We start from the raw sequence: 25,256 nt of genomic DNA on the forward strand, positions 1-25,256 counted from the left end.
GGTGAGGCTGGATGCATTTTTCTACAGTATTGAAGTGTATCACTGTTTTTTTGGTATTTTTATATATAATGTTCAGATAGTCTCTGCAGAATGTTCAGACGCTGCCTTGGGCACCTCTGGCCTAGGACTGTAAATGAACTCCCCTGGAACAACGGACGTCTCCCCTCCAAGGGAAAGACTTTCAAACTTTTTGGTCCAGACCAATTGAGTGTCTACCCATTCAGCAATACTGGCAGACTTTCTTTCCTGCGAAGAGGGATAAGGATCGGTGATCTTCGTGATCATGTAAGCCACACTTGCCTCAGCGAGACCATACACCAAAACTCCAACAAAAGGAATTTTCAACATGAAGTAGAAACTCAGACCAAATCCATACAAAACACCTTCTCTGGCTCTTATCCATTGGTTTCTCTCCAATTTATTCAAAGGGATTCTGCGAAGATAAGGACTGAGCAAATCCAGCATGAGTGCCCGCGATCCATAGTATGACGATAAAAAGACAGCACCATACCATGGTGGTGCAACCAGTAACACCGCAAAGATCACAAGTGCTGTGGTGGTTCCAACAAACCCGTTGAATTTGAGAAGCGACATAATGGGCAAAACCAGTCCTCCAACTATGGGGATGTGCGAGAGAAGATACAGCGCAAAGGACGAACTGGCATACAATATATATGTCCAAAACAAAGCTTCGAACTCTTCAGATCTCTTTATCTTATTCACTCGGTCACCAATGATAGCCTTGAACACGGCCATGAACTTGTTGGAGCCTTTATTATCCTTTGCAGGAATATTGATGAGAGGTGCGTAGTACTGTCTTGTACTCTCCGGGTGTCGTTGTTTGTAAACTTTGTCAGCATATTCCAAAGATGTCATAAACATTTGATCAAGTTCCGGTCTCAAGAATCTGATGGACATAATGACAAAAGGCCCAATATTTAGGACACTGTGCTGGATGTAGGAAATAGTACCGTATATCCCGTTAGCCCTTTCGGCACTGATCAGGAAGAGCGACAAAAACCCGAAAAACATACGACAGGCTATCAATGGAACGTAGAGAATCAATTGCACGATTAGCGACATTTTCAGCGCCTGAAATGCTTCATTATAGTACTTTTCATTGTACAAGTCGGGGTTTTGCAAAGAGCGAAAAACTCCAACGAAAGCCAGCTGGACACCCCTTACAATGGAGAGCACAGAAAACCCAGGAGGCGGTTGCGATATAAATATCGGAGATCCCATCGTCTTCAATATCCCTGTTGTTCCGTAATCACCCCGAAAAGGTTCAGGTTTCAGTAATCGCAAAAGAAGCAAACCTGAAACATGAACGTCATATTCGTAGATTGGCTTATCTTGCTATCAGTAACTTAGCAGCGGAATTTTTGGCAGACTGGGTAGGATAGAAATTACGCCCAAATTATGTCAAGACACAAAAGGCATATACATGTTTATATGTATTGATTATTGTCTAAAAGTCCGTAATAGTCATAAAATACTCATCCCGATCAACGTTTTTTACTTTCATAGCCCTTTCCTGCTGAAACTAGATCCGCAGTACGGACAAAGAACCAACGCCTTTCTGATGCTTTCCAAGATGTAACCAGCCTCAGCAGCAGCGGTCATTTTGGATTCGCAGAATGTACACTGAAGAATCTGAGGAGTCATCAGAGGTAACAAGGTGTAAGCACATCTGACCCATTCGTGGCCCTCGTCGGATATAGCAACATCGACATCAAATCCGTTGAAGCCAAATTTTTCAGTAAGCTCGAACTCAGGTTCTTCCAGGGACACTTTCGCATTATTCACCGAACCAGGTTTCAATACCATCACCATGCTGTTGTATATCATGAGGTCTGCGGGATGTGTCAACTGATCGGGAACACACGAAGACACCACCATTTGTGCAATTACGGAAAGAATCTTCTTCTTCGTCTCTATGAACTGGGGAGATGTGCTATCTCCATTGAACACGTTCTTAAGTTGCAATTTTGCCAAGACGTCAGATTGGAACAAAAACGATTGAAGCTTGCGGGATAAGCTCTCAGAAGTTTGTTTTGGTATTTCTATACGATCATCAAAACCTTGAAGCTTATCCATGATCAAATTACCAAAGACTCCCGAGCCTTTTAAAATCTCAAGCTGTTGGATTTTGAAAAGTGGTGAGTATCTTGTGCATGGGTAAGCCTTAGTGTTGAGCAATTCATGCGACCAGTCATTTTCACTCAGGGGTACCACTCTGAAACTGAAGTCCAACCTCCATGTGTTGTGCTGCGAAAGAAGAGAATCGTCAGAGGTCTTGGTATAATGGAACGCCAACAGGTTTTTAGCAGGGTTGGTGGTCATTCCTGCTATTCTGTAGCCAGAACCATGCTTCTTTTGCAACCCCACCAGTTCGTTGGCAAGGCCTGAAATGGGGAGGAAATCCAGTTGGCCCTTTTGATAATCAAAGGTAGACTTCGTCAATTTTTCGTCTATCAAATGTGCGAATATTAGATTTCCAGAACTGTTTGAAAGAACAATGTTCAGCCCCAGTGAATGCGATACTGACACATTAGTTATCGCGCGATAAGTGTCCAATGGTATCTCATAACTTTTTAGTTCGAATTTGGTGTCTATCACATAAACAATGAGAGCGTTCGTCTTGACAATTGAGAGGAACAACGTGTTCTCGTTTTCGAGCCAACTCGAGGCAGATACAAGCGTTCTTGAAGGGACCAGTAGCGTTACTTGGGAAGCAGAAACCTCAAGTTTGCCTTGAGAGTATGACAATTCCTTTAAAACGCAACAATTTTGAGACGAAATTATCTGAAGCTGCGATGACCAGAATTTGCCTCCTTTACTGACCCATGGTGACCATTTTATGTCTTTGGGGTAGTCGCCTTCTGCTAGACCTTCAATTGTCACGGAAACTTCCTCTTCAAAGGTGCTCTTGTAGTGGTACACCAAAACCTCATGAGATCCAGTTCCAATAGCACAAAAACAGCCTAAAGGAATAGTGAAACCATTTTCTTGCGGTATAACTTCACTCCAAGCAAAAGAGCGAATTCTCAGCTTCTCAAGTACAGTGTGTTTCACGAAATTGTCGAAATTGACCTCAAACCTCCTTTTCAAGACTTGAGACAAATCCTCCACTATCGACCAATCAGAATCCTGTACAATAACAAACGCTTGCATCGTATTTGTCAGAACCACAATCAAACAACCAGCATCCTTGGTAACTCCCCCCGGAGACCAGAAGGCTTTCGTCACTGTGATCTCCGCCACACTCTGCACCGATTGGTCATCGTCTAATGAGATCGCACTCTCCAGATAGTTATTCTGCAATTGCAGTAGTTGTCTGAGTTTGGACACTTTGAGCAACTGTGAAAGACTCGTCACCTGTTTGGCACTAGGCTTCTTTGGATCCAGTATGATAAGGTCTGTGTTACCGATAACCAGCACAGAACCATGGTCTGACCATTGTATCACCTCAGGAGCATATGATGCCTCGGTTCTCGGTATCACGAGTTCATCGAGCGCCATGATCGGGGAATTGGTCTTGTGGCCCAGAAAGACCGATATCAACAACACGCTCTGTTAAGGCACTTTTGGGGCAGTCTGGAGAGATTAGGTTTGCACACGACCCAGATGGTTGAATCCGCCAAAAGCAGCAAAAAGGGTACTCTTAATCCTTCTGAACAAGTGTGAGGGTTGGCATATTGTCAATCATTTTGTTCCGGGAAAACCGGTACTTTGTGCTCTCCTAAAACTCCCAAGAAACCCGGCTCGTCAGCGAAACCATTGAGCCGCACCAAAAATGTGCTTATGTCAGCAGAGATCATCGCATTTCACCCGTCAATCGAACACCTCTTGTCGCTACTCCTTGTTGTACCCACCACGCTTCCTATTATCGCCTGATCAACCCAATTCGTCACCATTCACCATGGAGAAACTCGATCTTTCAACCAATGCCAAAGAGATAAGTTCTCTGTACGACAAAATCGGATCTGGAGATCCGTCCACCACCTACGTCATCTTCACCAGTGAGAAGGCTGTGTTGGTGCCTACAGCCAACGGCGATGGCGATATCACCGACTTCGTCGAGGAATTCGAGGAGGGAAGAGTTCAGTTTGGCCTGTGTAGAATCAAGCCTCCGGGATCTGATGTCAGCAAACTGATTCTTCTGGGCTGGTGTCCTGATAGCGCTCCCTTGAGATCGCGTACCAGTTTCGCCCACAACTTTGCTGATGTCGCAAGGATCTTGAAGGGTTACCACGTTCAGATCACCGCTAGAGATAGTGATGACTTGGATGTGGCTGCTATTGTGAAGACCGTGAGTGATTCTGCCGGTGCCAGATACTCGATTCAGTCTGTATCTACTGCTACTCCTTCGTTCAAGCCAACTCCTAAGCCAAAAACTGTGGCTCCTACACCAAAGGAGATCAAGCCCATTGTTCCCAAGCCTGCTGTAAAGAAGCCTGCTCCAGCTGCCCCTGCAGATGAGGATGGCTGGAATGGCGAGGAGGAGATCGAAGAACGCGATTTCTTCAAGAAGCCTCTGGAAACTCTCCCTTCGGCATATAAGCCTACCAAGGTGGACATTGATGCTCTGAGAAAGGGTGTGACTCCAAAATCGCCAGTTCTGGCTGCAAAAAATGATGCTCCTGTGAAGCCAGCTACGTCGTCTGCTGACGAAATCTCCAGCAAAGTGCACATCTACGATTCGTATGCCGACGATGGAAGACTAACCTCGTTGCCCAAGCCTAAGGTTAACCACTCAGTGGCTTCTAGGTACCAGCCAGCTGTTCAACCAGCTTTTGCTACCAAAACGCCGGACTTTTCTGCTCTGCCAAAAAAGAACGACGTTCAGGCCGCTAGCGGTGCATCCAGAGACTTTGCTGGTGAGAACGGTAAAACCCCAGCCCAAATATGGGCTGAGAAGCATGGCAAGTACAAGGTTGTTGAGAGTGAGGATGGTCCAGTTAAATCAGCTTCTCCTGAACCTGTCCCAGAGCCTTCTATCGCGGACGTCAGGTCGAAATTCGCATCAGCTTCCATTGCTGATGAGGACGAATCTCCTAAGGCATCTTACAAGACCATCGGAGTTCCAGTGTTCCCGCCAGCTGCCAAGGCTGCTGAGCCTGAACCTGAACCTGAGAGTGAACCTGAAGTGGAGGAGGAAGAGGAAGAAGAGGAGGAGGAAGAGCAAGAAAAAGAGGCAACTCCTCCCCCAGCACATATTACTCTTCCCCCACGTGAGCCTGTCAAGGCTGAACCAAAGTCTACACTCCGTGCTGTTGCCGAGTACGAATATGAGAAGGACGAGGACAACGAGATTTCCTTTTCTGAAGGCGAAACCATTACCGAGATCGAAAAGGTTGATGAGGACTGGTGGAAAGGAACGAACGCCAAGGGCGAGTCCGGCCTTTTCCCAGCCACCTACGTTAAGATTGAAGAGGAGAAGCCAGCAGTGCAGGAAAGATCGCTTCCTCCTGCTCCTCCTGCCCGTGAACCAGTTGTGGAGGAGAAACCAGCAACTCCATCAGCAGTTGCTGAGTACGACTACGATGCCACCGAAGACAATGAGTTGACTTTCAAAGAGGGCGACTTGATCACAGAAGTTGAGTTTGTTGACGATGACTGGTGGTTGGGAACTCTGAACGGAGAGAGAAAGTTATTCCCATCCAACTATGTCACGCTGCAAGACTAAAACATAAAAACCTTTTTGTCCTAACGTATAAAGACAACTGAAAAATACAATCTAAAACGTCATTATTCTTCCAAGCTCCCCATAATATCACTTCTGATCACGCTGGCCCAGAACAAAGTTGTAGCGATGCCTCTTGGTTCGTTCCTTCTGGCCACAATGGCGCCATGCGCGTTGAAGTTGTTGAGGCTAACTGGAATCTTGTACCAATCTAACGAATTCAGGTTATGCATCATTTGCATTCTTTTGCTATCGAATGGAAGTGGTTGTATTCCCGTAACCAATGAGGAAGCCTGCAAATCTAAGTTCTTGAAACTAGAGAAAACATCGCGCACTTTCGATGAGGCAGATTCAAAATCGTAGCTGGCATCGGACTCAAACTCGTCCAGTATTTCGAAACGGGAGTTTAATCCCGAAGAATCATCAGATTGTTCTGAGGATGGGGTTTTTGAGCGTGAGCTTAGACCCTCCTCTGACTCTTGCTGAACCTTCCCATCCACGTCCAAAACCGCTTCGACTGCGTCCTGGGTCAATTCTGCCATGGCCCTGTCGCCGATATGTCTAGTGGAAAGATTCTTTCCCTCTTCTATGGCATTCTGTTCACTCGTCGCCATCCTGCCTCCATGGTAGACGTACTTCGTGAGTTTGGCCCACCGGGCTGCAATATCTATCTTCCTTCTAAACAGCAGGAATATGTATGCGTAAACTGTTCCCGTGACGGTCAAAATCAACGTCAATGGCACAAGAATTGGTAAGATCAGAAGCACGGGCAGCACCATGCGTCTGCCAGTTTCATCACCAGTCGTAGCCAGCGTTCCTCTGGAGGATTGTTCCAAGTTCAAGATTCTTGGTTTCACCATCTGACCCCAAATTTTCAGGCCCGGAATATTGTCAAGAAATTCCAGTTTCGCAGGCTCAGTGTCTTCAAATGGTGAGTAATTCGTGATGAACCCAGTGTAGAAAGCCACGCTGCGGTCGTTTTGGGTGTTTACTAGCAGGATTCTCATCTTGAACAGTCCAAGGCCTTTCATGTACGAGCTTTCAGGTCTTGTCAAGTCCAAGAGCATGTCAGAATAGTGCAAAAACAACTCAGACCCAGACTTTCCAAAACACCGGGAGCCCAAGAAATTCAAGCTCTTGTTGAAGAGCGAGTCTTTGAAAAACCTCACGCCCAAGTGTGGAGTCGCAAACGTGGTGAAATAAACCGGTTTGACCTCATCAAAGAACCCAATTTCCTCCAGTTTTCCAATACAATAACGTGCAATCAATCCCCCGAAAGAATAGCCGCAAAAACTGATCTTGGTGATTCTAGTCTTCTTCTCGGATCTCAAGATCTCGATGTCAGTGAACATTTGGTCAAGCACTTTCATGCTGCAATCCTCGACGCCTGTATAAGTGTTCAAAAACTCGAAATTAGAGGCATTTGTGTAATAAAATGACTCGTTTGGAACACTTTTTAGTGCTTGCTTCAGTGAAGCCTCCACCACATTCATGTGGGACTTGACTCCCCATAGTCTTGGGCTTGTTAGTCACGACTTATCGTAATACCCGAGCATAGGAGAACTCACCCATGAATCAGAACAAACAGGTGCCCTGATTTCAGCTCCCCGGAATCGACCATTGTTGGTTGGTAGCAAAGCGGACTTAAAAGTGTCTTGTCTTTTTGCCTCGTTTTTATAGACATGTGATAATAGCGGCGTGCGCGGCTCCAAAGTAGGCTTGTGAAAAGTCAACGCGTTGGGCTTAAACCCGAAACTTATAACCTGCAGTGTGAGGTGGTTTCTCGTTGGATAACAATAATCGCAAATGTCCCGAGTGTTCAGTGCTCCGAGCAAGGCTCTACTTGCTGGTGGTTATTTGGTGCTAGATCCAGCCTATTCCAGTTTTGTGACAGCGTTGTCAGCTAGAATGTACGCTGTCACATCCGTGGAAGAAGCCAACGAAGCCTCTGTGATACGAGTTGAATCTCCGCAATTTGAAAGTGGCAGTTGGGAATACTCTTTTAGAATTGACGATTCGCAAATACCGTTGGTTATTACAGAGAAAAACTCCAAGCGGAATCCGTTTGCCGAAGCCACGGTCCATACCTTGGTTAACTACGTGAAACCAACCCAGAATTACCGCATCAAAGTCACCATATTCTCGGACTCCGAGTACCATACGCAAGACGGCACGCGACTGGAGTCGTCGACAAACGGTTCCAAGAAGTTCCACTGGCATACCAAGCCAATTGACCAGGTTCCCAAAACAGGCCTTGGGTCCAGTGCAGGCTTGGTGACCGTTTTGACTACGGCTCTATTATCAATATACGTTCCAAATTTCAAGTGCAACGACGAGAGAAGTCTTCTTCAGATTCACAATGTCGCTCAGATAGCACATTGCATTGCTCAGAAGAAGGTGGGTTCTGGTTTCGATGTTGCTGCCGCTACGTATGGCAGCATAGTATACCGCAGATTCGAGCCAGCAATCATCACCCAGCTGGTCTCAGAAAGTCACTTGCTGAGCTTGGAGGATTACCATAGGGAACTCAGGAAAGTTGTTTTGGATACAGATTGGCATTTTGTGACGGAAAAGTGCTCTTTACCAAAAGGAATCCGAATTCTCATGGGAGATGTTGCCGGTGGTTCTGAGACTCCTAAGATGGTTTCTCAGGTTTTGGCCTGGAGATCGCAGAAACCCGAATATTCTCACGAGGTCTGGACTAGTCTCAACACTGCTAATATGGCTCTGGTAGACAGTCTGCAGAACCTCAAATTGCTCAGTGAAAGCGACCCCCATGCATACTCCGAGTTGATCTCTGCATTGCAGACATACAATGTTGCACAGATAAAGAACCTGGCGTCTTTTTCTGTGGACTACGCTGCCAGATTTGAGCTGATTATCAATATCGTGCATTCTATCGAAAACATTCGCCATTGGATGAGAGTCATGACCAGAGAGTCCGGGGCCTCGATAGAACCATCTGAACAGACCATTCTGCTGAACAACTGCAATACGGTTAAAGGCGTTCTGGGTGGAGTCGTGCCGGGTGCCGGTGGTTATGATGCCATCTGTCTGATTGTTGCTGCTTCTTCGATTTCCAGTATTATTGAGTCTACAAAGGGATCTGGGGAGTCATCCAATCTAGATCTTTCCAGCATCAATAAGCACCAGTTTGACCGCGTTTCCTGGCTCGATCTGACCGAGCAGCAAGACGGAGTCTTGGAGGAAAACTTGGAAGATTTCAAGGGGTTGCTATAATAGAAGTGAGCTTGAATCCTATATTAATTGCATATAATAAATACCATAAATGTCATGAACATGAAACTTATATGGCCTTCTTTGACTATCGTTAGGGTCGTGCCCGGCTAAACTATCCAGAAAAATCGCGTAGAGATACCACAAACCTGGAGAATACAACATTGATGCTTGTCATTAACGCTGAAGTATCACTCTCAGGAAGCTCTCCCAAAAATGATGACGGTTGACCCAGCGGAGCTCTCGCGGCTCCAAGCATCTAAGACCATCGGTATAATTGGTCTCGGTGACATGGGAATGCTCTATGCCCGGCGGTTTACTCAGGCGGGATGGAGAGTGGTTGGTTGTGACAAAGAAGAACATTTTGAACGGTTCAAAAGCGAGATTTCGGACTTTGAGGTGGTTTTGAATGGACATTATGTTTCCAGAAAGAGCGATTACACAATCTACTCCGTGGAGGCTGAAAACATGGACAAGATTGTGTCCATGTACTGTTCGTCCACCAAGGTTGGAGGGATTGTTGGTGGACAGACCTCGTGCAAGAACGTCGAGATTGCGGCTTTCGAAAAATACCTTCCAAAGGACGTGGAAATTGTTTCTGTGCATTCGTTACATGGGCCAAAAGTGAACACTACCGGTCAGCCGTTGGTGCTGATCAAACACCGTGCCAGCGACGACAGCTTCAGGTTTGTGGAAATCTTGATGTCTTGTTTGAAGTCCAAGATTGTCTATCTGTCAGCTGAGGAACACGACAAGATCACGGCAGACACGCAAGCAGTGACCCATGCTGCCTTTCTGAGCATGGGAGTTGCCTGGCACAATACAAACCAATACCCATGGGAAACCCCCAAATGGGTGGGTGGACTGGAGAACGCAAAGATCAACATATCGCTGAGAATCTTCTCCAACAAGTGGCATGTCTACGCGGGGTTAGCGATTACCAATCCCTCAGCACACAAACAGATCTTACAGTACGCCACGTCTGTGACTGAGTTGTTCACCCTCATGATGAAGGGACGTAAACAGGAATTGAAAGAGAGGATGTACAGAGCTAAGGAAAAGGTATTTGGTCATTTAGGGAAAGAACACGAGATGCTGCTTAATGACGACATACTCCAGCAGTTTTCGCTATCCAAGTCACCTCCTGAGGGCAAACAGCTCAACTCACACCTTTCTATCCTGGCCATTGCGGATAGTTGGAGTGTCTTAGGAATAGTTCCTTATGATCACAACATTTGCTCCACTCCGCTGTTTAGGATCTTCCTGGGTATCACGGAATATCTTTTCTGCACGCCAGGTTTGCTCGAGGAGTGCTTGGAGGTTGGTATTTCCCAGACTGAGTTCAGAGAGGATGATTTGGAGTTCACACTAGCTGCCCGAAGCTGGCACTCAATCATCTCTTTCGGTTCATTTGATTTGTATCGCCAACAGTTTGAGAGAACTCAAAAGTTCTTCAGCCCTATGTTGCCTGAGGCTAACAAGCTAGGCAACGAAATGATAAAGACTATTCTGGAGAGGATACACGAGAAGGAGACATAGCGATAAGTCAGCGATAAGATCAAAAGGTACCGTTCATTGAGTTATAGATGTGAATGTCGCATCGGTCAACTTGAAGACCCTTCTTTGGGAAGCTGCGACTTATTCTTATACTTTGGTTGGTATTCATATGCGTTCGGACTCGGCAGTCCACCGGCTTTGCCAGACTTTGGCTTGGCCTTGTCTGCCTCATTCCCATCGTTGTCCGAATCTGAATCGCTATCCGAATCAGAGTCGGAGGAAGAGCAAGAATGGCACTCATCTGATGATTCGTCAAATGACTTCTGTGGATGAAAGATGCAACAAACTAGAAAAAATAGAAAACAGTTAGTAAAATTCGCAACAAATGTAGCTTATTGATGGTGTTTGACTCACTTTTTGACTTCTTCTTGCCCATGTCCTCGTTATCAATCGTCTCCTCGCTCCACCTCACCTTTGGCTTCTTCTTCTTCTGGCCCTGTTGTTGCGGCTGCGTATCTGTGCTGGGCGATGCTGCGCCCACCAAATGGAGCTCCGGCTGTATGGTTTGCGTCTGCGTCCTTGATGTGTTCATTTGAGACAGCTGCATGGAAGACTGATCAGACCATGTGGAAGCGTTCGTCTGGAGATGTTCCTTGCCTTTCTAATCAAACCACAATGTCGTCCGAAACACAATTAATGGTAGTCGTGTAGAGACCATTTTATCCAAACTGGGCAAACCCAGATATCGGGTTTTGCCCCCTGTATGGAGAAACTTTGGTCAAACCTAGAATTCTATTATACCCTTTTATCTTAACCCAGTGTACACTATACTAAGGCTCTACACTTGCAATTTGTTGGAGACTAAAACAAAGACATACCCGTTGAATTTATTAGTGAATTGCCTCAGCCTCTTTATCCACCATGTCTACTTACACCTTTAAATGGTATGTGTGGCTGTGAAGTGACATGAAATCCCCGAGCAACCTGGAGGTCTCCGAGAAGCTTGCCTTTTATATTCTCGTGTTACGAGCTGTGCAGCGTTGAATTTGGAAGTTTTTTCTGGGAGACTGCCTGTTTGTTCTCTGGCTTTTCATGATTATTTTGAATTTTTATCTTTTACGTTTTTAATGGTGCAAGAGTACTAACCCTCTGTTTAGGCCATCTGGTCCTTCTGAAGTCACAGTCACCGGTTCGTTTGACAACTGGTCGAAGTCATTTCCATTGGTCAAGCAAACCGACGGATCGTTTGAACTTTCTGTCCCCTTTGACAAGACGGATAAAATCATATACAAGTATGTCGTCGACGACAAATGGGTAACTTCCCCAGACTCCAAGGTGGAGGCTGACGAGGGAGGAAATGAAAACAACGTTGTCTACCCAGAGGATTTCGTTAGCGCATCGTCAACAGAATCAAAGATTCCAGAGGCTGGTGGTCTGGCTGCTGTAGCTGGTGCTGTTGGTCTCGGGGGAGTTGTTGCTGCCGTCACTGGCAAGTCTGCTGAGGAGCCAAAGGTTGAGGAGCCAAAGGTTGAGGAGCCAAAGGCCGTTGAAGAACCCAAGGAAGATCTCAAGACCACCGTCTTGCCCTCCGAAGAGAACAAGCAGACGACTTTGGGTGAACCCGGCATCGTCATTCCACAAGATGCTGAAAAAATCGAGGCATTTAAGCAGGTGAACACCCTGGACCCCAAAGTTTTGAACCAGGAGGCCGAGGAATCGGCCACCAAGGAAGCTGAGGTAACCACCACAGCTGCCCCAGTTGTTCCCGAGAACGCGGAAGACATCAAGGAGTTCAAGGAAGTGAGCGATGTTGACCCTAAGACTCTAAACGTCGAGGAGTCTGAGTCAATTCCTGCATCTGCCGGTTCCAAGAAGGTCAAGAAGGTCACCAAGCTTGTGAAGAAGGCATCCACCGAGGACGCTGCTGCTACTTCTGCCCCAACTACCGCTGCCACAGACGACACCGTCACCGAAAAGACCCCAGCTGCTGCTCCTGTCAAGGCTGCGAAACCAGAGAAGAAGGTGGAGGTCAAGGCCGAGAAGAAGAAGGGGTTTTTCTCCAAGCTCAAGAAGGCCCTGAAATAAGCAGAAAAACCGGCTTTCCACCGAAACCACACTCGTTTCTTGTCCCCAACCAGATCGCAAGCATCACGTGATAGTCCCTTGGAGGTCACGTGATTATGCAGCATTCGAAGCCCCGTGCTCCCCGGATTACTTCTGGTCTTTTTATAACCTGTCTAACTGAGTCGAGCTGAGTATTATATCTAGAACTGGTTATTGTCATTTGAACAAGAGATGGTCCAGACGTAGCCAACAAGTCGCCAACAAGTAACAATAGAGGCACCATCACCACCCCGTGCCCTTTCCTTGTTTCCTGCCCTTCCCTTAGCCGCCCTGAAATTGCAATTTGGCCCGATGTGGCTGTGAGGCCTGCTTGGGGAAGCCGCCCCATCCGTTTTGGGAATCTTGCTGGAAACCGGCAATAACCTTCCTTGAAATTTGGGATTTGCACTCAAACAGATAAACTCTATTAGATTTTGACAAGGAGAATTCCATAACTGCTGTTCTGGCTATAGACAAAGGGCTGTGACTCTGTTCACCTGGGAATAGCTATCTTGATTTCGTGCCGAGGAGTTTGCGTTTGCTCAACGAGGTTTTTCGTGGAAACCGGACAAATTCACAAAAACAGACATCAGCATACTACATACCGATTGTGAAGGTCCAACAACACACTTTACACAATTCGGCTGAGGTTGTTTTCCCCTCGTCCCACTTTGACTCCACACCGTTTGGGTATATTGACAACAGAATTTGTTGGGAGTCGAAACTTTGCAAGTTCTTTGTTCCGTTTTAATCGAAAAGATTTTGGACTGAGGGCTAGTGAAGCTAATAAGCCTTGTGCTAGGGAGTTGACAGGTTACTAAAAGTTTTTCATACAAGACAATTTTCCAACCGTCGGTCTCTTTTTTTTTCGGAATTGACTCTTTAAGTGGAGAAATAGGATTGCGGCTAGCACGGTGGTTCTTGTTTCGTTCAAGCTAAAACCAGCTTACAAAAACAGGCCTTTCCGCTAAAAGCCTGTTGCTATTAATATTGCAATCCTTCCTCGCTATTTCTGGTTCACATTTGCTGTTTTCTGCTATTACCATGAAGATTCTCACAGCATTAGCTCTGGCCTCAGTGTTAGGCGCTGTTTCTGGAACCTCTGTGGACTACTGTTCCTCGGACCTGACTGCATCCGGCTCAGGTACCTTCGACACATACCAATCCTATGGTGCATGTACAAAGACATGTAACGGCTATGCACTTGCCATTCTCAAGGGTTCTTCATGTTGGTGTTCCGATACTGTTCCCGGATCCACTACGGATACTTCCGACTGCTCCAAAAGCTGTCCCGGGTATGGCAGTGATTTTTGTGGAAATTCTGATGAAGATTTGTATGCATATTATTTACTGGATACTCCTAGTTCCACTGAGGAAGTTTCCAGCACCGCTTCGAGCACCGAAGCTGAATCCAGTTCAAGTGCTAGCTCTAGCTCTGACTCAGATTCGAGTTCTAGTTCGAGTTCGAGTTCAAGCTCGAGTTCAAGCTCGAGTTCAAGTGCAAGCTCGAGCTCAAAATCCAGTTCTAGTTCTAGTTCTAGTTCTAGTTCTAGTTCTAGTTCTAGTTCTAGTTCTAGTTCCTCATCTTCAACTCTCCTAGAGTATGTCACTGCAAGCACTGATGATTCGTCCTCGTCCTCGTCGACAGACACTGCAGAGGACTCCCCTTCCAGTTCGCAATCAACTCCATCATCCACATCCCATAGCTCACGTTCTTCGATAACAAGCTCTTCCTCTGTTGTCCCAGAAACTTCCATGGTGGTTTCCGTAACCACGGTAACCGGGAGCGAATACACTGCCTACCTCACCACACTGGTTCTGTCAACCATAACGTCAGTGCCTACTGCAGTCAGCTCCGAGGAATCTGAGCATTCCAGCAAGAGCTTTTGGAACTCAAAGGGCAAAGTGGCTGGTACTTTTGTGGCTGTGGGTATCGTTGTGCTGGCACTGGTTTGCGGTCTGTTCTGGTTCTGCTGCTGGAAGAGACGGAAGGACCAGGAAGAAGCTGACTACGACGAAGAGGCAAGTTCTACCGAGAACGTAATGCTCAACGAGAAAATCAACAACCATCACGTGAGTCCCTCCGACGGAGGAGACACTCTGATAGCCGTGGATCAAAGACTGGATCCTGGGACCATGTTCATGAACGTGAATGGTTCCAGGAATAGTATACAGGACGAAATGGACTATTCCAGAAGAGTTTTGAGGGTAGCCAATCCCGAATGATACCCACCACAGGTTCGCAAACCTTAACCTGCGGAGGCATGAAATTTTCGATGGGGAATACTAATACTTCAGTTACGGCGATATCATCTTTTTTCCTTTTATCTATTACCACCATGGTCATTTTCATCAATTTTTATCCATCTATTTTCACATCCTTTTGATTGTTTATACTGCCTCCGTCACGAAAAATTAACCGTTGAGTTTACACCCGTTCCTGTAGGCTGCCCATAGACTGCCCACCATGCCCATCCGTTTCGGCACCTCTCTTCGGTGGAGTGCATCAGAGGCATCGCATGAAGGTTACCGGTTTCCACGTACCAGCAAGTATTTTTGTTGCTGCACGCAGTTTCCTGGTTTTCCGTGCGTTCAGAATCAGCTGAAAAGCTTCCATGGACGGGTATCCCCAGCCTGTCACCCCACCCCCTCAGAAAGGACGTGCGCCAGCTGACCACGTTTTTGCCAAGCGGTACGACAATCGCAACCGTCGCTATGGTCTGTGCCACTATCTTGGCGTTTTAGCTAAGCGTGATAATCAAAAGACAGTCTCAATCCTTTGTACTCATATAAAGAACAAAGACTTCGGCTAATATTTTCCCCTTTCCCATTGTCTAAGCAAGGCTATCTTCCCAAAAAATGTTTCCTTCCGGCGAGGACTCGCACACTACCAACTATATTCACCCCGTCAGCTATCTGAATGCGGCTACCATTGTTAACAGGCACGAGTCCACGGTCTCTTCGAACGGAGACACCACTACTCCGCCACACTCTCAGGGAGAATCTCCAAACTCGACGGGAACATTTACAGATGCATCATCGCTAGATTCTCCCGATCAAATAAAGGTTGAGCTCTCCGAGGTTTGCGACTTGAACTCTGTTGTGAAGAGAGAGTCTTCTGAGGAGTCTCAAACAACGCAGACCTCAAAGAAAATCGATTCGGACGGTCCTTACACGTGCAGATGGAAGGACTGTATTTTGGAGTTTGACGATCCGAAAGTGTTGTACCAGCATCTTTGTGATCATCATGTTGGCAGAAAGTGCAACAAGAATTTGACTTTGGACTGTCAATGGGATGGATGTGGGGTTTCCACCGTGAAGAGAGACCATATCACGTCGCATCTTAGAGTACATGTGCCCTTGAAGCCTTTCTTATGCAATTTCTGTACAAAGAGATTCAAGAGACCTCAAGATTTGAAGAAGCATATCAAGATCCACGCTGATGGCTCGGTAGACAACGATAAACAGTTGCTCCAGGCAGCCCAGAGTGTGAGACTAGCTAACCCATACGGTCAGTTGGATCATGTGTACGATCTTCCATTGCCCACCATGTACCCTTCTCTCAGCCAAGAACAGCTGCAACTGCAACAGCAGCAGCAGATGCTTCACAGGCAAGAAGAAAGGAAGAGAAAACCTGACTCGCACTTCTCGATTCCTTCGCTCTATGAAGATCTAAAGAGGGCAAAACTTCAGCCTCATTATAACAATGAACTTGCCTCAAGGCTGAACAATTTGGACAATTATTTTGGCCTGTCATCTCCAGATTTGCATATGGGATCCCAAACGAAATATGGTGGCTTCAACTCTCAACAGGATTTGATTGAGGCCAGCTCGTTCTTCAATCAACTGTCGGGTTCCATGGATACTCTTTCCAGACCTCCTCCTCTGTATTCGCCTTCTGCTTTCTTCCCACAACAGCAACAGTCTACTCCTCAGTTCGCTTTTAATGGCAATTACTCTTCTGGTTCTCTATACCCTCCAGTTCAGGGGTCCAGTACTTCGTCGTACTTCCCTCAGGTCGGTTACAGAGTGGATAACGGCGATTTCACGAAGAAGTTTAATGTCAGTATGGGTCAGAAAGCTGGTGTCTCCGCTCAAAAGGATGGAGTTCCTGCAGACTTAGTGTCCCAACTGGAGAACCTCTCTGTGGATGACAAAGACGATTTGGAGGACGATGAGTCGGGAGCAGTTTTCACATCGCATTTGATGGCTATCGATGTCATCAAGGAGTTCTTGGAGTCTTGTGTGGACAAGCTGAGAGGACAGACAGACAGCCATCAGCCAATCGAGAGGAAATCGTTGTACCCAAGAATTATCAGTGTTTAGATGTTTGACTACCCTTTTTATGTTTTTCCGTGCTTTTGTGTTGTTTACGCTGTGTTTTGTGATGGTTATGTTTGCCTGGTTGGTTCAATAAGAAGGTTCTTAGTTGCTTAGTACTTAAGATTGTTAAGGGTCCTTCGCTTATGATTTCGTCGTAGTCTATTTTTGCTATTTCTTTGCTTCGCGTTCTTCGTCTGATCTTAATTTACAACCCCAGTAAAAACCTATTAATGTTACAAAACGTTCGTCTCCCTTCGAGAGCCGAGCTATCGATGTTCTGAACGACCACCAGCCCTGAGCCATGTTTGAAGTTATCGTCCCTTTCACGAGTCATATTCGAAACTATCGCTTTTCTGGACAACCACCAGTCTCGTCTGAACAAAGAACAACTTTGCAGTCGAGTTCCCGATGTTGCTAAACTCGTACAAATTGCCCATCGGAATTTCAAAAGCACAGCCTCCACTCACCACAAACTCTGTTCCAGAAACTCTCACCCTCAGCACTCCCTGTGCGACATAGAAGATAAAATATGTGTTTGTGTTTGGTTTCTCAGCCTTGGAACCGCCAACGGGTATCTCTATGAATCCTCCGCCTGCAAACTCCGAGTCCTGGTCGAAAAGAGTGAAGATTTTGTAATCTTCGCCATCTCCTTTGACCTCGGTTTCTTTTTCTGGGTTGCCGGAGTTAAATGCAATCTTTCGCATGGTTAAATGGTTCGAATTTGGGGTATCGTACAACTCGGCAGTTAAATGGCCATCTTTGAGCCATTCTGCACCCTCGAGTTCCGAGACGTTCAGTGCGGATGTCTGTGTCTTCTTTCGCGTGGTAGAAGCAGAGGACGACCTGGACGTTTTCCTGGCGGTCACACTAGGAGCTTGCATATCGTTTCTCGCCACGCTCTTTATCACACTCAAATGCGCACCAGCCTCTTGCACAGGTTCATAGATCACCCTCTCGTTTCTCCAGTAGGCCAGTGGCTTCACCCTGGTTCTTTTCGATCTCCTCAAGCCCTCTTCAGTTACAGAGGCAGACCTCGAGGTTTTCTGTGGCTGGCCCTCATCATCATCAAATATAGGCTCCTGTTCGTCTTCTGAGTTCGGAGTTTCTTGCGTTGGCGGTATTACCATTTTCCTCTTCCTCTTGGTTAGCGCTATCTGTTTCGTTATAGATCCACCCTTCTTGGCAAGGTTACCAGTTTTCTTCACAGCTTTGCCCTTTTTGACTCCATCATCTATATCCGAGTCCGGACTCAGCTGATCCAAGTTCTGTATCAATGTCTCTGCCGAAACGGGTTCTTCAAGAGGGGTACGCTTGCCAACGTGGGGTGATCTCACGGAAGCAGGGCTGGCCCCTTCCAAAGGGGACGAATCCAGCCTTCTGCTATACCGTTTCTTTCGCGGTTTCACTGGTGACATTCCGGTCGCATTCACAAAATCTTCGTCGGGCGTATCTCCAATATCCGGCATTTCACTGGCATCCGCATACGGCTGGCCCTCGGAATCAGCATCGTATTCCTCCTTCACCACAGTGGAGTCTTCCTCTTCTTCATCATCGTCAAGTCCCTGATTGAAAAAATCGTCAATGCTATCCATTCCGGTGTCATCTTTCCGCGTGTTCGCATTAACTGTGATTCCAAGTTTCCGGGACTGCACCCCGATCCTGGAGTAATTCACCATTGGAGAATGGATTGGCAAGAAAACAAGAGGATCAAAGCAACAAAACAAATAAACAATGATAATAAGTGTAAAAGATCTGAAAACCAAAAGAAAAGTCCACTTGTGTTTTTCAAACCCTTGTTCTCCTTCTTGTTGGTCCCTTTCCTAGCTCGCTTGTGTAAACAACTATGCGAGGACCGTTGCAATATTCTAAACCCTCAACAATTCACTTGCAAAGCCAACTTTAGCTGGCAAATGCAACAGAAATGCTCGGCTTTCACTTCAATCAATATATTCGCCTAAGCAATGCGGCTGGACCAGTACCCGAACAGTTTAAAATATAAGTAAATCCATTGTTTTGATTGTAAAAAGGGACCGTGTATGCCATTGGGCCGTACACTAAAAAAGTTTTCGTCTACAACGATAGCTTGTTGCGGAAGGGAATCAGGCCTCGTTTAGCTTGGTTGAGCTGGGTTGTTCTTGTCGTTTTTATAATTGGGTTATTATACAGTGTTAACAGTCGAATTGTCTCCGTCGTGGTATGCAACCAGCTTGACCTTGAACTCACTGGCAGCGACGCCAAACTGCTTCAAGATCAACGCTTGTGTCACGTCCAGCACATCACCTTCTTTGCACACAGCAAAAGGCGCTTCCAGGAAAACCTTTCCGTTCTTGATCTTGGTAGGAACCTTGAGCTTAGTTCTCATGGTGGGCTCCATGGAATGGGACATTGGAACATCTTCCTCAATGGCTATTTGGCCTCCTCTGGAATACACTATTCCCTCAGGTATAACGAAGGTTATTGGTGATTTTGTGTTGGATCTTGAATAATCCTGTTTGGAGTATGCACTGAAATAGTCCGTGACGGTCTCTGGTGTCTCGTTGGTGAATAACAGACCACATACACCGTCTATCGATTTGGAAAGTTGGTGCAAGTTGTCTTTGTACTCATCTTCTGGTGATTCTCCCAGGGCCTTCTGCAGAACCTTACGCTTACCGAGGATCAGCTTCGATCCAATCCAAGCGCTGCGAATATCCTGCAAAACTGGGGTTCTAACGTCATCCAACCTCAGCACCCAGACATAACTGAACTTGTCAAGGTTCTCTCTGATCTCGTCAAAGATTCTCACCTTGTTCTCTTTGCCCTTTTTGTCGGTCTGTGCCAACGTTACCAGCTTGGATCTTCTTGACTTTGGCATTTTTTCTGTGTTGTAAAGTCTGTAGAGAAAGCAACTTCTATCTACTGATAGCCTGAAAAAAAAAAAAACTTCTTTTAACTTAGCAGGAAAAAAAATTGGAATTGTGATCTGCACGACTCGCCACCTCTGCTCGATAAAGAGAGCCCTCACAATCAACTACTCACTTCTCCTTGCCCCTAAAGACCTGGTTTCACTCGTTGCCACCATTCATATTCGCATTTGAGGTCTTGACTTTTCGTTTGGTCCATTTCAATTTTACTCTCTACAACGACAAACACAAGGAAATTACAGGCCAAGATGCCTAGAAGACCATCTGGCTCTTCATCCAACGGTTCCTATCTCTTATCAGATGGGTCTCCCACCCAGCCTTCTCTTGGAAGGAGGACGCGTTCGAGTTTCTCCAAGAACCGAAAGTTCAGAGCAGACACAACTGAGGAGGTCAATTCTGATGTTGACATGGAGGACGCTCTTTCCGAGCGGAAGACTTACGAGAACAACGAGGTCATAGACTGTGATGAAGATGACAACGATGAAGATGAGGCAGCGACCTTGAGCAGGCTTGCAGAGAACTATAGGCGATTCTCTGAGTCGAATCAGCGTGCTGAGGATGACGAAGACGACGATGAGGAAGAGGAATATGAAGATGAGCATGGTCACGATCACGAACATGACGATGAAGACGATAACGAAGATGACGATTCCCATCGCAGTTCTGCGCAAAATCGCAGTGATGTCTTTGGTCTTAACGAAAATGCAATAATGAGGTCACTGCAAGGAGCTTTGAGAGGCGCCCAGCAACAGCGTTTGAACCAAACGCCTCCCAACGCTTTTAGTGGTCTCCGCCATTTGGCGGAGTCTTCGGCGCGAGGCTCACATTTCGGGGAAGCCTTTGGTAGGATGTTTCCTCCCGAAATGATGGAGTATTTTGGTGCAATGGGATCGAATATTGGAGGGCTCACAGACTCGCTGGATAACGAGAACCCATACTTGCTGCTGGAAACCCTGAACGAGATCAGCGAGGGACTTCTCATGATAGACACGCTGGTGGCCGAACGTTGTGTTCCAGCTCACAAGCTTTCCCGGAACTTGGTACGCATCATGAATGACCCCTTGCTGCAGGAAGAGCTAGAGCTTCAGCTGGTGGCCTGTCGCTGTCTCTTCAATCTTCTCGAGGTGAGCATTGAGTTTGTTCCTGTAACCGTTCAGGCCGGAGCCATAGAGGCACTTAAGAACAAGTTGTTGGATATCAGTTATATTGATCTGGCAGAGCAGGCTCTGCAGGCTTTGGAGATGATCTCAAGAAAGTGGGGCAAGGAGGTGATGCGCAGACACTGTCTGTCTTCCTGTCTCATGTATTTGGACTTCTTTACCATACATGCTCAACGAAAGTGTATGGTAATTGCCGCTAACTCTGCTGCCTATGTAAGTAACGATCAATTTGACTCGTTGAAGGAGGTATTCCCCATCATCGAACGTGTTGCCGTGGAGTATTCCGATCACGCTTGTGTCGAGAACGCCTGGTTGACCATCTCGAGAATCGTGGAACGGTTTGCCAGAAAGCCTGATCTTCTTGAGGACCTCATCAGACCGTCGTTGCTGGTACGGCTATCTGCGTTGCTACCAAGCTGTTTGGGAAGGAATTCCAGATCACAAAGTTCAAATCTGATCAGTTTTGGAACCTGCCTAAAGCTGTTTCAATCTCTGTCCACTCTGGCCTCTGCATCTCCGAAACTATCATTGGCTTTAGTCAAGGATGCCCAGATTTCTGCATGTATATTGAGTATTCTGAGGCATTACGAACAGGTTGAGACTCATGATGACTCAACCGTTTCAGGAAATGCTCCTGTGTCAATAGACGCCTTGATGGCGGCACCCAAAGAGCTTATCATTGACATTATTCGTTTGATAAACAATATCCTTCCCTTCGTGGATGTGTCTGTTGTCTTCAATGGCCAGGTGAAGCGAAACATAGGAGCTTTGTTCAACTTCAAATCGTCAGGTGCTAGACTCAATGTGAAAAACATAAAAGAAGAACTTTACGGTACTTCCGACTCTGGGTTTACCGAGTTTTTGTCAGATATGTTCAAACTATTGTTGGGTACTTATTCCTCGACCGTGGATTTCACTGTTCGAAGACTTGTCTTCGTTGCTTTGCTCAGAACAATTCAGATTTCTTCGGCAACGCAGGTGGAAACACTGGTAACTGATATTGGGTTTACAAGCCTCTTGACATCAGTCATAATCCAGGGAAAAGCATTTGTCTCGAAATATTCTGCCACAAAAGATGACGCTGATTTCAGTACGAAGCCGTTTGAGAAGCCGTTTGTCTTGCTATATGCTGCACTCATGACAACGAAGTTGTTAATAGAGAGAGCTCCTCGGATTGCTATAAGAGAGTTTGAGAAGGAAGGGCTGTTGGCAGATACTGATGATCTGCTGATCCTTTTAAATTCTGACAGTGCCCTCCTTGAGAAAGCTCATCTTGAGGAGCAAGTGGACTTTCAAGCTTCTGGTGGATCTGAGAGTTTGCAAAGGTCGAATCCTTTCAGTCGCGAAGACGAGGGCAATGATGTGGACGACCAGGATGATGACGAAGATGAAGATGAAGATGAAGGAGATGAAGACGACCACTATGATGACGACATCGATGAAGAAGAACACTCCGATGATGATGAGGAAGATGTTTATCTGGATATTGATGCTGATATTGTTCGTGACGAAGTGGAAATTTCCTCAGACATTGTGGACTACAAGGACTACTCTCTTTCCAACGACTCAACCTTTTTGTCCACAGCATATGAAACTCTCACTTACCTCACCATGGTGGCTCTTTCTATAGAGTCCTCACTTCAAGAGTTTGGTGAGAAGATGTCTGTGGAGTCTCCTCATCGAAAGCAGCTTCTGAACTTTGTCAATGCATTTTCTGGATCCCGCGATTATACGTACGACCAATGGACGTCTTTGTGGATGGAATTTGCGTCCCTTCTGGGTTTCAAGAACAAAAGTGCTGTTTCAAGCTTCGAGCTGGTCTCTGCAGACGCCGTATCCAGTCTTTTGTCCCTGTTCAAGTCAGATGTTGCCAGAGAAGACTCTGCGTGTATTCAGGCGTTCAAATTTGTCTTCTGCTTCAAGAGCCAGGATGAGTTGGTTCCTCCTATTGTGCTACTTGTACAGAAACTTCAAGAGGCCCTCACCAGATCTGAATCCTTTGATATCACATCTTCCGGCGACACAACGACCCTCTATTCCAGAACAGGAACTGGCGAGATTTTCAACCCCAGAACAGCTTCCATGGCTAGACAGGTCAAGCTTGAACTTGAACCTCTGAACTCTAGCGCTACCAATACAGGACGTCTGATGCTGATGGTGCATGCGATTGCAACCTTCAAGTCTGTTGGATCGTTTCTTAGGAGCAGGATCATGGCTCGCCGTGTTCTGTTAGGCGAATCTGATGATGAAAATGATGATGATGCTATTTTCGATGATAATGGAGAGGACGATGAATACCCTTCAGACGATGAACTTCACAGAAAAAACGGTCAGTCCAACGAGTTTCACATAGAGTTTGCCATCAATGGAGAGGTGGTTCCAAGTGAAACTACTATCTACGGTGCGATCCACAGATCTCTTCAAAAGAGTCCAACAGAGATCGTTGATCCACAGCGCATTTGGTCAAACCCACCGTGCGTGGTATCCTACAGAAAGGTGAAAGGACCTTCGCCAGAGAACATATCAACTGAGCTGGAATCATCCTATGGTTTTGATGCTTCTGGTGATGTTCTGGAGGATCTGAATGATACCAGAACCGTTACTCTTTTGAGAATGCTCAAAGCTCTTTTCGACGTCAACAGCACGGCTAAGCATACTGATGCAACTGAAGCGATTTTCCTCAATTACAAGCTAACTGCCAAGCTTAACAGGCAACTTGAAGAGCCTTTGGTTGTTGTTAGCGGAACTTTGCCAGGATGGAGTGTTCACATCACGAGACAGTTTCCTTTTCTGTTCCCCATAGATACAAGGATGTTCTTTCTGCAATCTACGTCATTCGGTTACTCCCGTTTGATACAGCAATGGCAAATCAGGTCGAACCAAGAAGAAAGCAATTCCAACTCTAATTCCTTGGGGCCGGCTCAACTTGGCAGGGCTTCGCGCCACAAAGTGCGCATATCTAGGAAGCATCTGCTGCAGAGCGCGTTTAAGGTGTTGGATATGTATGGGTCTTTACCAAGTGTTTTGGAGATTGAGTATTTCGATGAAGTGGGCACTGGTTTGGGTCCTACGTTGGAGTTCTATGCTAACGTTTCCAAGGCTTTTGCTAAGAAGAAACTCAAAATATGGAGGACAGATGGCCAATCTGCTGGAGATGACTACATTGATTTTAGAACGGGATTGTTTCCCTCGCCTTTGTCGGATTTTAACGAGAAGAGTTTGGAGCTGTTCAGATTTCTGGGTAAGTTCATTGCAAGGTCGTTGTTGGATTCCAGAATTGTTGATTTCAACTTCAATCCACTATTTTTCACACTTGCGAATGAGATTGACTCGTTGGACGTTCCTATCTCGGCTTCAAGGTCTGTTCGCCTCGATAGAGTCGCAATGGTGGACTCTCAATTGGCATCTTCCTTGAAGCAATTGGATGAATACTCAAAGCTTTTCAAATCGGTAGCATCCCAAAGCAGATCCACAGCCACGCTTAATGGTGTTACCCTCCAGGACTTGGCTTTGACCTACGTCCTTCCAGGATACCCTAATGTGAATCTGATTGAAAACGGTGACTCGGTGGATGTCACACCCGAGAATTTGGATGACTATATCGATAAAATCATTGACCTCACCATTGGATCTGGTGTGAGACGTCAAATAGAGGCGTTTGTCGAAGGTTTCTCAAAGGTTTTTCCTTACTCTGCAATGATGATATTTTCGTCCCAGGAGCTGGTGAGGCTCTTTGGGAATGGCGAGGAAGATTGGTCCCTTGAGACTCTATTCTCCTCCATCAATGCGGACCATGGTTACACCATTGACTCCGTGAGTGTGCGCTGTCTACTGGAGATAATGTCTCAGTTTTCGAAGGAGGAAAGAAGAATGTTCTTGCAGTTCATGACCGGTTCTCCCAGGCTTCCAGTTGGTGGCTTCAAAGCTCTTCATCCGAGCTTCACTGTTGTTTTGAAGAACAATGAGGACGGTTTCAAGGCTGATGACTTCCTTCCCAGTGTAATGACATGTGCCAACTATCTGAAGCTGCCTAATTACTCCTCGAAGGAGATGATGAATCAACGCATACTGCAGGCTATGCACGAGGGGTCTGGAGCGTTCCTATTGTCTTGAATGGAAGAATCATGTGATATACCACTCCTCTACGAATAGCTCTCATTATTGCTTACTTGACATTTATAAATATACCAAATCTAACCTTTTTCACGAACCTATTTTTCAGTTCTGCCAAAGGTTTCAACTCTGCATGATGCACAGCCCGGTTGGAGACGAGGCGCATACTTAAGCCCTTTACTTCCCTTTTAGGAAATCAGCTCGTCCACGCCCGGCTCGTCCACGCTCGGCTGT

General features: G+C 46.3%; 14 protein-coding genes across 14 annotated transcripts; 7 read left to right on the forward strand and 7 right to left on the reverse strand.

Annotated features, from left to right (window-relative positions):
- Positions 1–72: 72 nt before the first annotated feature.
- KUCA_T00000044001 (uncharacterized protein) lies at positions 73–1,242 on the reverse strand (the record flags this gene model as incomplete). The annotated part of the gene is made up of 1 exon (XM_022604544.1): positions 73–1,242. One exon carries the CDS (start codon positions 1,240–1,242, stop codon positions 73–75), a length of 1,170 nt encoding a protein of 389 aa, XP_022456102.1.
- Positions 1,243–1,521: 279 nt separating this feature from the next.
- KUCA_T00000045001 (uncharacterized protein) lies at positions 1,522–3,522 on the reverse strand (the record flags this gene model as incomplete). Its single annotated transcript, XM_022604545.1, has 1 exon — positions 1,522–3,522. One exon carries the CDS (start codon positions 3,520–3,522, stop codon positions 1,522–1,524), a length of 2,001 nt encoding a protein of 666 aa, XP_022456103.1.
- A 400-nt stretch (positions 3,523–3,922) lies between these two features.
- KUCA_T00000046001 (uncharacterized protein) lies at positions 3,923–5,689 on the forward strand (the record flags this gene model as incomplete). The annotated part of the gene is made up of 1 exon (XM_022604546.1): positions 3,923–5,689. One exon carries the CDS (start codon positions 3,923–3,925, stop codon positions 5,687–5,689), a length of 1,767 nt encoding a protein of 588 aa, XP_022456104.1.
- A 62-nt stretch (positions 5,690–5,751) lies between these two features.
- KUCA_T00000047001 (uncharacterized protein) lies at positions 5,752–7,179 on the reverse strand (the record flags this gene model as incomplete). Its single annotated transcript, XM_022604547.1, has 1 exon — positions 5,752–7,179. The coding sequence occupies one exon, from the start codon at positions 7,177–7,179 to the stop codon at positions 5,752–5,754; it is 1,428 nt and encodes a 475-aa protein (XP_022456105.1).
- A 313-nt stretch (positions 7,180–7,492) lies between these two features.
- On the forward strand, positions 7,493–8,926 carry KUCA_T00000048001 (uncharacterized protein; the record flags this gene model as incomplete). The annotated part of the gene is made up of 1 exon (XM_022604548.1): positions 7,493–8,926. The coding sequence occupies one exon, from the start codon at positions 7,493–7,495 to the stop codon at positions 8,924–8,926; it is 1,434 nt and encodes a 477-aa protein (XP_022456106.1).
- A 213-nt stretch (positions 8,927–9,139) lies between these two features.
- Positions 9,140–10,462, forward strand: KUCA_T00000049001 (uncharacterized protein; the record flags this gene model as incomplete). Its single annotated transcript, XM_022604549.1, has 1 exon — positions 9,140–10,462. The coding sequence occupies one exon, from the start codon at positions 9,140–9,142 to the stop codon at positions 10,460–10,462; it is 1,323 nt and encodes a 440-aa protein (XP_022456107.1).
- Positions 10,463–10,527: 65 nt separating this feature from the next.
- On the reverse strand, positions 10,528–11,012 carry KUCA_T00000050001 (uncharacterized protein; the record flags this gene model as incomplete). The annotated part of the gene is made up of 2 exons (XM_022604550.1): positions 10,528–10,766; positions 10,835–11,012. 2 exons carry the CDS (start codon positions 11,010–11,012, stop codon positions 10,528–10,530), a joined length of 417 nt encoding a protein of 138 aa, XP_022456108.1.
- Positions 11,013–11,547: 535 nt separating this feature from the next.
- On the forward strand, positions 11,548–11,738 carry KUCA_T00000051001 (uncharacterized protein; the record flags this gene model as incomplete). Its single annotated transcript, XM_022604552.1, has 2 exons — positions 11,548–11,558; positions 11,633–11,738. 2 exons carry the CDS (start codon positions 11,548–11,550, stop codon positions 11,736–11,738), a joined length of 117 nt encoding a protein of 38 aa, XP_022456109.1.
- A 55-nt stretch (positions 11,739–11,793) lies between these two features.
- Positions 11,794–12,609, reverse strand: KUCA_T00000052001 (uncharacterized protein; the record flags this gene model as incomplete). Its single annotated transcript, XM_022604553.1, has 1 exon — positions 11,794–12,609. One exon carries the CDS (start codon positions 12,607–12,609, stop codon positions 11,794–11,796), a length of 816 nt encoding a protein of 271 aa, XP_022456110.1.
- Positions 12,610–13,567: 958 nt separating this feature from the next.
- Positions 13,568–14,749, forward strand: KUCA_T00000053001 (uncharacterized protein; the record flags this gene model as incomplete). The annotated part of the gene is made up of 1 exon (XM_022604554.1): positions 13,568–14,749. The coding sequence occupies one exon, from the start codon at positions 13,568–13,570 to the stop codon at positions 14,747–14,749; it is 1,182 nt and encodes a 393-aa protein (XP_022456111.1).
- Positions 14,750–15,382: 633 nt separating this feature from the next.
- Positions 15,383–16,849, forward strand: KUCA_T00000054001 (uncharacterized protein; the record flags this gene model as incomplete). The annotated part of the gene is made up of 1 exon (XM_022604555.1): positions 15,383–16,849. One exon carries the CDS (start codon positions 15,383–15,385, stop codon positions 16,847–16,849), a length of 1,467 nt encoding a protein of 488 aa, XP_022456112.1.
- A 320-nt stretch (positions 16,850–17,169) lies between these two features.
- On the reverse strand, positions 17,170–18,522 carry KUCA_T00000055001 (uncharacterized protein; the record flags this gene model as incomplete). The annotated part of the gene is made up of 1 exon (XM_022604556.1): positions 17,170–18,522. The coding sequence occupies one exon, from the start codon at positions 18,520–18,522 to the stop codon at positions 17,170–17,172; it is 1,353 nt and encodes a 450-aa protein (XP_022456113.1).
- A 482-nt stretch (positions 18,523–19,004) lies between these two features.
- On the reverse strand, positions 19,005–19,700 carry KUCA_T00000056001 (uncharacterized protein; the record flags this gene model as incomplete). The annotated part of the gene is made up of 1 exon (XM_022604557.1): positions 19,005–19,700. The coding sequence occupies one exon, from the start codon at positions 19,698–19,700 to the stop codon at positions 19,005–19,007; it is 696 nt and encodes a 231-aa protein (XP_022456114.1).
- A 297-nt stretch (positions 19,701–19,997) lies between these two features.
- On the forward strand, positions 19,998–25,022 carry KUCA_T00000057001 (uncharacterized protein; the record flags this gene model as incomplete). The annotated part of the gene is made up of 1 exon (XM_022604558.1): positions 19,998–25,022. One exon carries the CDS (start codon positions 19,998–20,000, stop codon positions 25,020–25,022), a length of 5,025 nt encoding a protein of 1,674 aa, XP_022456115.1.
- Between the last annotated feature and the right edge of the window lie 234 nt (positions 25,023–25,256).

The sequence above is a fragment of the Kuraishia capsulata genome, genomic scaffold (assembly GCF_000576695.1).
Source record: "Kuraishia capsulata CBS 1993 genomic scaffold, Kuraishia_capsulata_scaffold_1, whole genome shotgun sequence".
NCBI classification, from domain to species: Eukaryota; Fungi; Ascomycota; class Pichiomycetes; order Pichiales; family Pichiaceae; genus Kuraishia; species Kuraishia capsulata.